The sequence below is a fragment of the Haliaeetus albicilla genome, chromosome 26 (assembly GCF_947461875.1).
Source record: "Haliaeetus albicilla chromosome 26, bHalAlb1.1, whole genome shotgun sequence".
NCBI lineage: Eukaryota > Metazoa > Chordata > Aves > Accipitriformes > Accipitridae > Haliaeetus > Haliaeetus albicilla.
The window spans coordinates 17,166,504-17,178,596 of NC_091508.1; the positions used below are offsets into that span (position 1 = coordinate 17,166,504).

The window sequence follows — 12,093 nt, forward strand, 5'->3', positions numbered from 1 at the left end:
ACACTGCCCCGGCCAGCAGCAGCCAAGCGATGCGGAGGGAGCTACAGGCAGCTGCCTGCTTTTCCCAGAGCCTTGCTTTGCTGCCAGACCCGGCACACCGCAGCGGGTCGATGGAGGACCCCGGGGGCAGGTCGGACCCCACGCCGGCCACACACCTGGGCAGCGAGCGGGTGCCGGGGGAAGAAGGGGTTAAGCTGAGCCAGCACCGGCAGAAATCAGAGGATTACAGGTTTGTTGCCGGACTGTCCCATCTGTCACCAGCACAAAGACGAGCCCTGTCTCGGGCTAGGCTGTCAGCGAAGAGCCCACCACTACATTAGGACTCCATTAGGGGAGACTGGCGGTGGGAAATGGCAGCTGTCAGGGCACTATCATTTCTCCTGTAATTCCTCCCGCTCGCTTCTCAACTGCACTTAAATAGCAGGTCTACCCACTGGGCCAATTTTGCATTTTCCTTCTCCCGCTGCTCCTCTTCTTTCTTTAAAGCCGCAGCTCCCTGGGCCCCTTCCCCAATAGCCTGCCGCGGCTGGTGCCGGTGCTGCCCGTGCCTGCCCATGGCATCTCCGCAAGGAGAAGGGCTCACCGGCGTTGGCAGCATCCCGAGTGCCAGGGCGGCTGTTGAGCTGCAGACATGCCAGCCCAGTCTGCACCAGCACTGGTGGGCTGAGCAATGGGTCTCGCTGACTCCTGACCTTGGCACAGGGAGAAGGGGAGGTGGGTTACGACCTCCAAGGATGGCTTTTCCCTGGACAGCATCCTTCCCGTCTCCCGTCATCTGGGACTCTCTCCAAGCTGGTGAATGTTTCCTGGTCTGCACTGCCCTTGCCCAAAAGCCTGGCTGCCCGTGCAGGGTTGGCACCGCTCTGCCAAGGGGGATGGGGTGGGCAGGACAGCAGCCAGTGAGCGGGGCTGGGGACCGTGTCTGGTGACCGTGGGCTGGGCTGGAGCAGGGTTTTTTCCTCCAGCCACCAAATCTGCCCAGTCTTTCAGTGCCTCCTGGGTTGCACTCCCTGGTGCAGTCATGGCCACCTTGGGGTGGGATACTCCCCCGGTGCCACGCAGTCCTGGGATTCATCTCACCATGGCATATCTGACCTAGGGATAAAACCACGGACAACCAGGTTCCCTGATGGGACAACATCACCTGGAAACTCTCGGGACCTGCAGAGAGCATCCGCTCCAGGAGGAGCCTTGGGGAAGCATCTTAGCATGGGGGGGGACCCGTCTCACAAGCCACGTGTTCGCTGGGGGTCTCCATCCTCACACCTCTCCCGAGAGCCCCCGGGGCTGCCCGCACCCTGTCCTGCCCTCACCGCGTCTCCTGCCGGACCCGGTACTGCCGGCATACCGGCACTCCCCGTGGAGCCTCCTTTTCCAGCGGGGGATCAAAACAAACACTTCTGTGGGGAAGTGCATTGCAGTGGTGCTCGAAATAAATAACTAATTTCTCCCTACATGATCTCAAGGAGCAGGAGAGGCGTGAATAGCAGGGCCTGGTGTCGGGCTGACTGGACTCCCCGGTGCGGTAATTCAGAGGATGACAAACATAAGCCAAAGAAAAATGTTGAAAAATGGGCACTTCCCGCAGCCCTGAGCAAAGGAGCTATTGCAGGGTTTGGAAATAACGAAGGCAAAAAGAGGGAGAGGGGGGAATTTTCTCATTGAGACCAAGTGAAGTGCCAAACAAGCTGCTATTATGGTGGCTTTGAGAGGCACAGGGAGGGGGTGATGGAGAGGAGAGCAGGGGGAAGGAGAGGAGGGAGGTGGGGGAGAAGAGAGGGAGAGAGGGCTGGAGGAAGGGAGAAGGGTGGGGGACACGGGGACGAGGGGGACGCAAGGAGCCAAAGGTGCGAAGTGACGCGGGGGAGACAGAGAGAGGACCAAGTCGTGTGATGGCGGCAGGGCCATTGCGTGCCAGCGCCCTGACCCTCGCCCTGGGTCCCCCGCATCTCCCTGTCCATCCCCCATCCTGGTTCCCGGCCACCTTCCACCCCCCGCACCCACCACCACCAAAAGGGAAAAAAAAAAAAAAAAAAAAAAAAAAAAAGAGATGTAAAGAAGGAAAACAAAATATCTACAGTTGTCGAGACAAGGGGAGAAAAATAGAGGCAAACATCCATAATTTTCTCTGTGGGGCTTTGCAGTAATTGAGCCATTTGGATAAAAATAAAGGCAGCAGGCCCTTTAGGTAAGAGGAGCTTTTGCAATCCAAGAAGCCTGAATTATGCGCCTTGTATCACTTGAAACCCCCCACCCCATCACCCCCCTCCGCCTCCCCCATGCAACACCAAACCACTTTCCCTTTTCTTCTTCTCTTTTTTTTTTTTCCTCCTCTTTTTTAAGTACCCTGTCAAACGGCGTCCGACGAGAGGAGAATTTCAGCTGTCACAACTAATTTCAGCGCGTGTGTGTGTGAAGGTGTGTGTGGCTCAGGCGGGGGGAGGTGGGTGATGGAGGCGTAGAATCACTCCTTTCTTTTTTTTCCCTTTTTTTTTTTTCCCTTCAAAAGGAAGATTTACATCAGAAATTTGTTTCTAGAAGTGTTTAAGGACTGTAATTTCTTTCTTTTCAATTGCTGCCCGATGTCTTCTTCTCTCCAGGCTCCCTCCCGGCTGTCCCTGCCCATCCAGCTCCGGGGCTCGCCGTCACCCTCCTGGCAGCCTGGTCCATCGGTCCCAGTCCTGCCCAGCACCGAGGAGGTTCATCCACCTCTTGTCAGGGCTTGAGACTGCCAAAACTTGGCTCTCACAGCCCCGAGTGCCACGCTGGGTCCGGCAGCGGAGCCTATGGCTTCTCTCAGCCGGCGTCCCGGTGCCGGGGGCTTTAGGCTTCAGATTTGGTCACCTTTTTTTGCAGCCACTTTGAGGCTGGCGTTAGTTGGAGGGTCACGGGGCGAATCCTGCTGAGGACAGGGCACCCCCGAGAACCGAGTGGGGCTGTCAGGGTGATCACCCCACTCGGGACCCGCCTGGGGAAAGGGGCAGCTGGGGAAAGGCTGGTGCTGAGCGTCTTGAGTCTTCCCGGCCAGGGTTAGGAGGGGGATAATGTCCCTGAATCCAGCAAATTCTCCAGGCTGTTTGCAAGAGAGGAAGAAGCAAAGCCTTGGGCATGGCTCGAGAAGTTGCCTCCACCATGGTCGGAAGATGATGGGGTGGCTGCGGTGATACAGATCATCTTAAAATCCTTCCCCTATGGGCTGTCTTCCTTTCTCCTACAATAAATGGGCTTTTTGCTTAAGAAAATGATCCCGTCTTCTGAAAGGAGGAAAGGCTGGTGCTCAGCAAGCCCACTGGTGTAACGTAGGTGACCAGCAGCAGACTGTGCATGCCAGTGAAGAAACGTGTTCCCTGCTCTTGGAAAGCCACCAGATAATTTCATCGGCCTCAGCAATTCCTGCCTACTCATGTAGGCGCAAATGAGATGCATAAAACTGGAAAGAGCAAGAAACAGCTGAGATGGAACGCAACGCAACTTGGGTCATAGTTTGAATTTTTCATTTAATACTCGGTGGCTTTGGGAAATGGGGTCTGGGCTCAGTGAAACTTGGACTATTCCAGGCTTGGTGTGCAAACCCAGCCGCGGCAGGAGCTGGCTGCAGGCTGCAGTTTGGGAGGTAACACCTCTCACCCGTTCACCCAGCTGCACTTTGGTGGGGGGGGTTAGGTCAAGGTCCGCCCATGCTGCCAGGCTGGGGGGGGTCGATTGCCGGGCCTGGGCTCCCACCACCAACCCCCTCCTTTTTGCTCCGGGGTCCCACCGCCAGCTGACAGAGCTGACACCCGCTGCCTCTTGTCCCTTCCCCGTGCCGTGAGCCGTGCCACCATCCCACGGCAAGGCATCGCTCGTATCCCGGAGGATACGTGAACGCTCAACCCCATAGCAGGCGCGCAGCCCGACGTGACACGGTCTGTGCCTGGGCAGCGCGTTGGGTGACAGCCCTCGTGGGACACCCCCAAAAAGCACTGCCATTGCCCAGATGTCCTGGGTCGTAAGGGCCGGGCGGGGGCCACGCAGCAGCACCCCACTCGAGGAATAAGCGTCGGGCGTTCTTTGCATGAAGCCTTGGCTAACCGGTCCTTGTCCTGGAGCTCCGGTTCTCGGCGGAGCAGGGCAGAGCTCTCCGGAGTGTGCCGGCACCCCGCGTCCGGGAGCTTCGTGCAAGGCGTCACCAACACCACGGCGGCGTCCAGCCACGGAACGGGGTCCTCAAATACACGCAGGAAAACGGGCAGGAAAGGGACACCGTGGGACGGTGCCTCTCCACTGAGGGTGTTGGTGGTGGGGCACCTCTGCGGCCTTTGCCACAGCAGGGATGGATGGGATGGCACAGGCAGGGACGGGATGGGACAGGCAGGGGCTGGCAGGGGACAGTCTGGCAGGGGACAGTCTGGCAGGGGCTGGCAGAGTCTGGCAGGGGACAGTCTGGCAGGGCTGGGCTGTCAGGGATGGGATGGGCAGGGACAGGCAGGGCCGGGCTGGCAGGCGACAGTCTGGCAGGGGACAGTCTGGCAGGGGACAGTCTGGCAGGGGCCAGCCCAGGCAAGGATGGGACAGGCAGAGGATGGTAGGGGACAGTCTGGCAGGGGCCAGCTCAGGCAGGGCCGGGCTGGCAGGGGACAGTCTGGCAGGGCCAGGCTGTCAGGGATGGGACAGGCAGGGACAGGCAGGGTCGGACTGGCAGGGGCCAGTCTGGCAGGGGCCGGCCCAGGCAGGGATGGGACAGGCAGGGACAGGCAGGGTCGGACTGGCAGGGGCCAGTCTGGCAGGGGCCGGCCCAGGCAGGGATGGGACAGGCAGGGAAGGCAGGGGCTGGACTGGCAGGGGACAGTCTGGCAGGGCTGGGCTGGCAGGGGCTGGCAGGGGACAGTCTGGCAGGGGCTGGCACAGTCTGGCAGGGGCCAGTCTGGCAGGGGCCGGCCCAGGCAGGGATGGGACAGGCCGGGCCGGGCAGGGCCGGGGCCAGTCTGGCAGGGGCAGGCGCGGCGGTCCCGCTGCGGGCCGTGGGGTTCCCCTGCGGCCCCCCCCGGTGCCGGGGGTCCCGTGGGGCGGGGCAAGGGCTGGCCACGCCCACCCCTCCGGCGCGTGAGCGGCCGTGACGCGCGGCCCGACCACCGCCCCCCCCCTTCCTCCTCCTCCTCCTCCTCCTCCTCCTCCTCCCGACCCGCCCCTCCCCGGCCCACTTCCGGCGGAAGCGGGGGGCTCTTTCCCTTTCCGGGTGCGGGTCCCCGGGCGGAGCGGCGGGACGGCGCGGCGGCGGCGGCGGGCGGGCGCGGGGCGCGTGTCATGGCGGAGCTGGCGCAGGGGCAGAGCGCGGCGCCCGTGGGGATCAAGCCCGAGGGGTTCGTCGACGCTCTGCACCGGGTCCGGCAGGTAGGCGCCGGCTGGCGGGCCGGGGGCGGGAGGAGGAGGAGGAGGAGGAGGCCGCGGGGGCGCCGCTAGGCCGCGGGGCTGAGGCGGGGCGCGGAGCCGCCGTGAGGGGCAGGGCCGCGGCTCCGCTGCCCCTCTCCCGGGAGGCCGGAGCCGGCGGCCCCCTCTCAGGAGCTTTCCCCCTCCGGGGCTGTCCCCTGCTGGGGGCGGGCGGGCTCCGGGGAGAGGGGCAGGCCGGGGGCGGCGGCGGGGCTGTCTGACAGTTCCCTCCGGCGCGGGTCGCGGCCGGGGCTTGTGACACGGCAAAAACGGTGCTCTGCGGGGAAGGAGGCGGACTGCAGCCTGCGGGAGCTCTCGTCTTCTCTTGCTTTTTGCAGTGGGTGGGTGGGAGCTTAACGTGGATTCGTTTTTTAAACGAGGCCTTCGTGGTGCTTTAGGCTGATCGCTAGAAACCCTGGCAGAGGGGGGAGCTTTGCATTCCCTCCTGGGAGGGAGAGTGCTCCTCAAAGGAATCTCTGAGCTTACACGGGGCTAAAATGGAAACTTTTAGTGAAAGCGCCCAGACCTGCAGAAATCAACACCCTCATCTTCAGCACAGGATATTCCAAGTGTTTGCGCACTCCTCAGTTTGCGGAAAGTGGCTCCAGAAACAAGAAGCTGCTGCTCGCAGTGCAGGTTTTGTGACTGTTCATCACATCTCTTGTTCCGTGTCTGTCGCAGGCGTTTATTCCATCTCTGAACCGGTTGTGCTTTACTTGTGCTTAGTAGCTGCACCTTAACAAGACGCAATGCAGCTAAATAGTAGGACTGCAGCCCAACTCATGCTTAAAGACCCTGACTTCATTCTTTCCAATGTTACAGGCCAGGTGGGAGAAATCTCCTTCTGTTGCCCAGACTTGCTTTTCTCATTTCACTGGGAAACTTCTGAAGAGTCTAAGCTGGACCCTAAGACCTTTCAAGCGATCGCTCTAATGGGACTTAAGTGGCTTACCGTCACTCGTGGCTCACTTGTGAATCAGTATGGCAGCAAGTCAGTGTTCTGTGCGGTCTTCAGTGACCCGTACAGCGGCACTTGCTGTTCTAGATGAACACCTTGCACCTTTCCAGAGGAGATCATGAGCTAGTCTGCTCTTCGGTCGTTGATTTCTTTCTCAGCATAAGTAGTACAGTAGGCGAGTTGCCTGTTAGCTGCCTCCTGGATGAGGCCACGCGTCATTTTTTCAGCGGCTAACAAAACGCTGTGGCCTTGGTGGCATGTGATGTCTGAAAGCTTTGCTGTTAGCCCAGGGTTATCTACTTGATGCAGTTAAATTGAGAGGTGTTGCAGCTGTGTTTGTTTTGACCTGGTTGTCTTTTACCAAAGGCCTCTTCTTGCAAAAACATCTCATTGAATATCGAATAATATTATCGCCTGCTAGCAGATGAATACTCTTTGAATAACCTGTTAATGTAGAAGAAAATAATTATTTGCCGGTAAGTTGCAGCTTGTTGAAATTATTTTGTGAGTATGTTGAAAGTGCCACAATACGCAGCACTCATCTGTTCAGTAACAGGTTAAATGTGAAAGTGGGATGCCTCGGACGGTATTAGGCTAAAATATAGCATGAACTGAAAATTGATCTGAATTGGTGTTGAGTGGTTGCTGTCATCATGTTTGTAGCGTGAATCTGTGAGGCCCCCTAACCCACACGTGAAGGACATGGAATATTAAACAATTCTGTAACCTATCTGTGCTTGCTTACTCTGATCTTGCTGTTCTTATACTTGAAAGAATGTGTTGGGTTTCTGTGAGTTAACTGGAGTTAGTCTGAACTGGAAGATTTCAAAATCTTCCCAGCTGCCAACTTCAGGTCAGGCGCTGCAGCGTAGCAACCTCACTGCTATCTTTCACGCTGGAAGCAAGTGTGTTGAGAAACGTGCGCTCTGCACATGTTCATGGGAGCGCAGTGGCCTACATTTTTGTGCAGTGAGTTGTATGCTGCCTGTTGAATGTGATTTTTTTCCATTAGTGTTTGTGGGATGAAAAGAATTGTTGGCAAGTGCTAAAATATTTCCCCCCCTGCAAAAGTACTTGATTTAATCTAGTTCCGTAGAGGCTTTGTAAGGGAGTAGGTAGTCTTTTCCTGCACAGAAGGGCAGGACTAAATTGTCACTAGTAACTTGTTACCAAATGTGAATGAAGATGGTCTTAACTGCTCAGTGGATGGATATTTACCTCACCACACAAGCAATCTGTGATGGAACTCCTGGCTGAGAATCAGGTGGGATGTAAAGGCAGTTACATCTAATGCTTTTCTGGAGGCGATGGCAGAGCTTTCACACAGTGTGTTTAATGTTGTGTTTGCCTGAACTATACTGATCTGGTACGTAGATGTCAGCTTTTTTACTGCTTCTGGCCAATGCTGCAGGCCTTTCTGAATATTAATTTTGCTTTAAGGGGGAGAGTGAGCAGAGGAAAAAAAATCAGTTGTAGTTCTTGCATGGAGGTTGGTATGTCATCCCTGGCTTGACACTTGAACTCTTTTGAAGTTTAATCTTACACTTAAGACTAGTAATCAAATTTACTAGGTTCAGTTCTCAAGAGAGCCATAACACTAAAATCAGGCTGTGGAATACAGTGCTTAGTTATTAATAACTTAACTAATTCAGGACAGGGAAGACTTTCCTGATCAATCACAGTAACTGCATTCCTCAAAGTCACTGGGCTGTGAGATGACGTGAGTCAGAAATCTGGAATACCTTTGAAAGAAATGACTTGTACATTGCTTTCAGTGTCTGTGCTAGACTTGCTTGGATTTTTTGTGGACTCTTAAATATTTGAGATGTATCAAAAATTACTTTTTCAAGTGAATGCTGGGGCTTTGAGATGGTCTGTCCTGCATCTTCTGCACCACACCTCAAGTGAGTGGATTATTTTATGGTTCATAGTTGGTGCCTGATTTGTCCATCTGTCCAGCTGCTCCTAGGCAGGGTGGTTTTTCTTCTGTGGCATTTTGGGGGGTGGGCATAGGATATTTGCTCCCCTTTTGAGTATTGGGATGAGAAAAGCAGAGCTGCCTGTACTTTGGACAAAAATGGATTTCTATCAGACTGTCCTTGAATCTTGTTCTTATTGACAAAACAGCGTCTTGCTTGGTTCCTACCTTCTCCTGTTCTCCTTGGCAGTCTCATTTTCAGTACAACACGTACGTTTGCAGCACTTACTGCTTCCCTCTTCTTACGTGTGCTATTCTTCTTGTAACCTGCCATATGTACTGTCTGAATCTGTGGTTTTGGGAATGCTATGAAGGGTAAGGGCTGTGGCTTGGTAAGCCTGTAGCATGCCATCTTGGTACCTTGGAAGTGGATGAATATCCTGAGACTTACTGAAAGTCAACAGGCTGTATGTTTAAAATCCCTTTATATTATCAGTCTCTAACTTCTAATTTCCATGGGGATGGAGGGGTCTTAAGACTCAATGTTTCTTTATCCCCTTGCAGAGTACTTTTTCAGATCATCCTCAAATAGATTTGCAATTACTCTAGTATTTAGGAAAACCACATGTGACGTGAAACTCTAAATGGTTGTGGATGGTTTCGCCGCTTCCTACAGAGCTCTGGAGAAATGTCTGTCACGCAAACTCGAGTATTCTGCTCAACGAATGGGAAGAGTAGCAGAAACACTAGAATTGTCTGAAGGGTGAGGTGACAGCACCTTACTGTTTTATATCATGCTAATACCTAGAATTAGTGATTTTATCGATTGCTGTTCTTTTGCAGGACAGCATGGAGAGATTCTTCCCAGAAGCTAGGCCCTTTCGCTTGAAAGCGGAATTCTGGAAATATTGGTGTTTGAGTCCTGCTGTGTCTAGCAAAGAAGCTTCATATTTAAAAGCAGTTTGGTATTACACCATTTTTAAAGGGTGTTAAAGGTATAGGAGGACAGAAGTGCAAGGTATAGGAAAGCATGTATCCCTCACACAACTTTATAGGTTTGTTTTTCTTGGCTTTACCATTGCAGTTTGTAGTTCAGGTTTGTGTTATGTCCTTTAAAGTGCTTTTTGGAGAGCTTTATTTTGGGGAAGTTAGGTGCAGAAACAGTTCTGTGGTAGTGATGCTTTTTTCCAGTGTATTTCAGAGCTTATTAATACAGATGTGTTGGGTTTAGAAAAAAAAAAAAACAAAAGGGGAAAAAAATGAAGACTGACATACAGCAGGACAAAAGCAGTGGCTAGCAGTACATTACTCAAGGTCATTTAGTCAGATAAGAGCTAGGTCTGCTTACTTTTGCTGTGTTCTAACTTTGTGCTTATCTCCCTGCTGAAGCTATAGTAAAAACCGAGGTTCCCATTTTAAGTTGAACATAAGAAGTTAAAATGTATTTTAACTGCTGTGTCTACTTAAAAAGCTCAGCTCTTAATTTTGCAGGGTATTTTTTCCTGCTGTAGTGAGGTGGTGTGCTGCCTGCCTATAATCCAATGGCAGCTGGGAGGCTTTAGAGACAAAGGTGCAAGTTTAAATAAAGGGGGGGGGGGGAGAGGAAAACATCCCAAAAGCTGATAATGTAAAAATTGCTTTGACTCTCTTATTTTGCCCTTTACTTGGAGTGTTCTGTGCCAAGGTGATAACTGTGCTAAGCATGAGTAGGGGGGTTGCAAATCTCTCCTGCTCTGGGAGTGGACAGCCTTAGTGTTGGTGATCTGTTCGTGCATGCCTTTGTGCTTCATGCTAGCTTCCTTTTGTAGGCCAGCTTCTGCTATCCGGACTATTTTTTTTCTTTCCCTTGAGCATGTGGTGTGTGATTTCAGCTCCAGACTATCAGCTAGCAGCTTCCACAACTTACAGATTTTTTTCAAGTAAATAACTACTAACAGAAAGAGAGTTCATAAAGGGCATGTTAAAATCAAATGTTCCAAAACATGCCAGGGTATGTTGTATGTGACACTCTTCCTTTTGGCGTATGTTTGTAAGTTGTTATGTGAAAGCTGTTAGTAGATGGTTATAAAATATATTTTTAAATTTATTTTTCAGCATTGAAGTAGGCAGGAAACATCTATGCTCTTTGTACCTTCATTCAAATCCTCTGCATCCCAAATGGAAGGGGAAAGCATGTGGGCAAAGGGCTGGAATCATAGATGCAGTACAGTCTTCAACAAAAAAGCAAGGCATCACCTGACACTCCCTAGTATCAAGTGGACAAGGGGTAGTCTGTGTTAATGCTTTCCGAATCAAATTTCTGTGGACCTGTTAGTTTTTGGAGATGTTGATATACCAGGCACTCATCATCAAAGCTTTGCTACATGATCGCTGTGCTGGTCCTGCAGGAAGACTATTCTCTAGCTCCTGGCATTTGTGACACAATAAAGTTGTTGACTTTCTAAGAGAGGACAGGATGGAATGGACTGTGAGAAGAAAATGGTCAAAACTTGCAGCCCTTTTCATGCAAGGCATTGAAGAGAATGTTTTCTATTCTCTTTCTAAATGCTGGGCCCTCAATCTTTCAAGATTATTTCAAATAGCTTTTTTTCAGTACCCTGTGGTTCTGAATCTTGGGCAGTTGTTTATTCTACTGCAGCAACTGATGGTGTCAACAACCAGAGCTGCTGTAGATGTCCTTCTGTTGCAGTAAAACTCAAATTTTAGAAACACAAATTTTAGTTATATTTTGTCATTTGTCCTTGTCTTCATTTAAAACATATGTGTGTAAAATGCTCTTTCATCTGTTCCTGTTGCTTATTCTCTGGTGAAATCCCAGTTAGAATAGAGTGGCATCAGACTGCTGGTAAAGATCCTATTCAGTGATTTTCTTTTTGCTGGAAAAGGAAGCAAAAGCTGTAGAATACACCATGCTTTATATTTGTTCTGTAGCTACTTTGTTCTGCACTTGCTTATTATAGCCAAGTACTTTATGTAGGCAAGGGGTGCTGTGAGACCGCAGCTTGCCTGTCCCTGAAGGGGGTGTTAACTTGGGTGCAGCACCGAAGCAATGCACCTGTATGTTTCTAGAGTGGGCTTACATCAGTTGGCTTGGAGAGCAGGTGAAAGAGCTCACTTCTGTCAGCATCTATCTGTATAAATGTCTCCCAAATGTCATTAGAGATGGGCTTAACTTTTCACTTTTATTAAGTGACGGTAGGTCTCTCTCTCACCTAGTTTATTTGCTTACTGTAGTCCCCTTACTGTGACACCTGACTGTCTCCTCTTTCCTGTAAATATCCTCGTGCATCCTGGCTTGGCGGGGAATGGCAGTTACCCGTCTAAGAGATGGAACCAGAGGCACAGGCAGTGTTGGTTGTGTTCATGCTGTATTGACCACTGCAGGAAATTGAAACTAATTCTGGGCTAATAGTTTGCCCACTGGCTTATTCTTTGTACAGTAAACACAGGGTGATCCAGTCTCTTTGACAAGGAGTTCCCAAACCTGTCCTTGTGCTGTGTATTTTCACATTCTCCTCCCTCCGCTCCCCGCACTGATGTGCGAGTATGTTTTTCTATGTATCTGGATATGCACAGATGCAGGAGGAAGCATGTATCCTCCTACATGCCTATGGTGGTGGCAGCTTCTCCAGGACAAAGCTGGTGAGCTAGTTTGAACTCTCATCTTTGCAAGATTTAGCTTGTCAGCTGTCCACTGAGTGAACAAACCTGAATATGATGTTCCAGGGGGGTAAATACCTACTTACGATCAGGAAGAGGAACTGGGTAAATAAGATCTTAATTAAACAAATATTAAAAGCAAGCAGAAATT

At 51.9% G+C, this 12,093-nt stretch overlaps 1 protein-coding gene across 4 annotated transcripts in view; it reads left to right on the forward strand.

Moving 5' to 3' along the window:
- The first annotated feature begins 5,210 nt into the window (after positions 1-5,210).
- Positions 5,211-12,093, forward strand: part of FUBP3 (far upstream element binding protein 3) — a 41,105-nt gene continuing 34,222 nt past the window's right edge. For 3 of the 4 annotated variants that reach the window (XM_069770607.1, XM_069770609.1, XM_069770610.1), the window contains exon 1: positions 5,212-5,370. In XM_069770607.1, coding sequence (XP_069626708.1) covers positions 5,284-5,370 — 87 coding nt within the window. In that variant the 5' untranslated portion in view covers positions 5,212-5,283. Of the gene's footprint in view, positions 5,371-12,093 lie in introns of all 4 variants that reach the window. The other variant, XM_069770608.1, reaches the window with a different exon arrangement.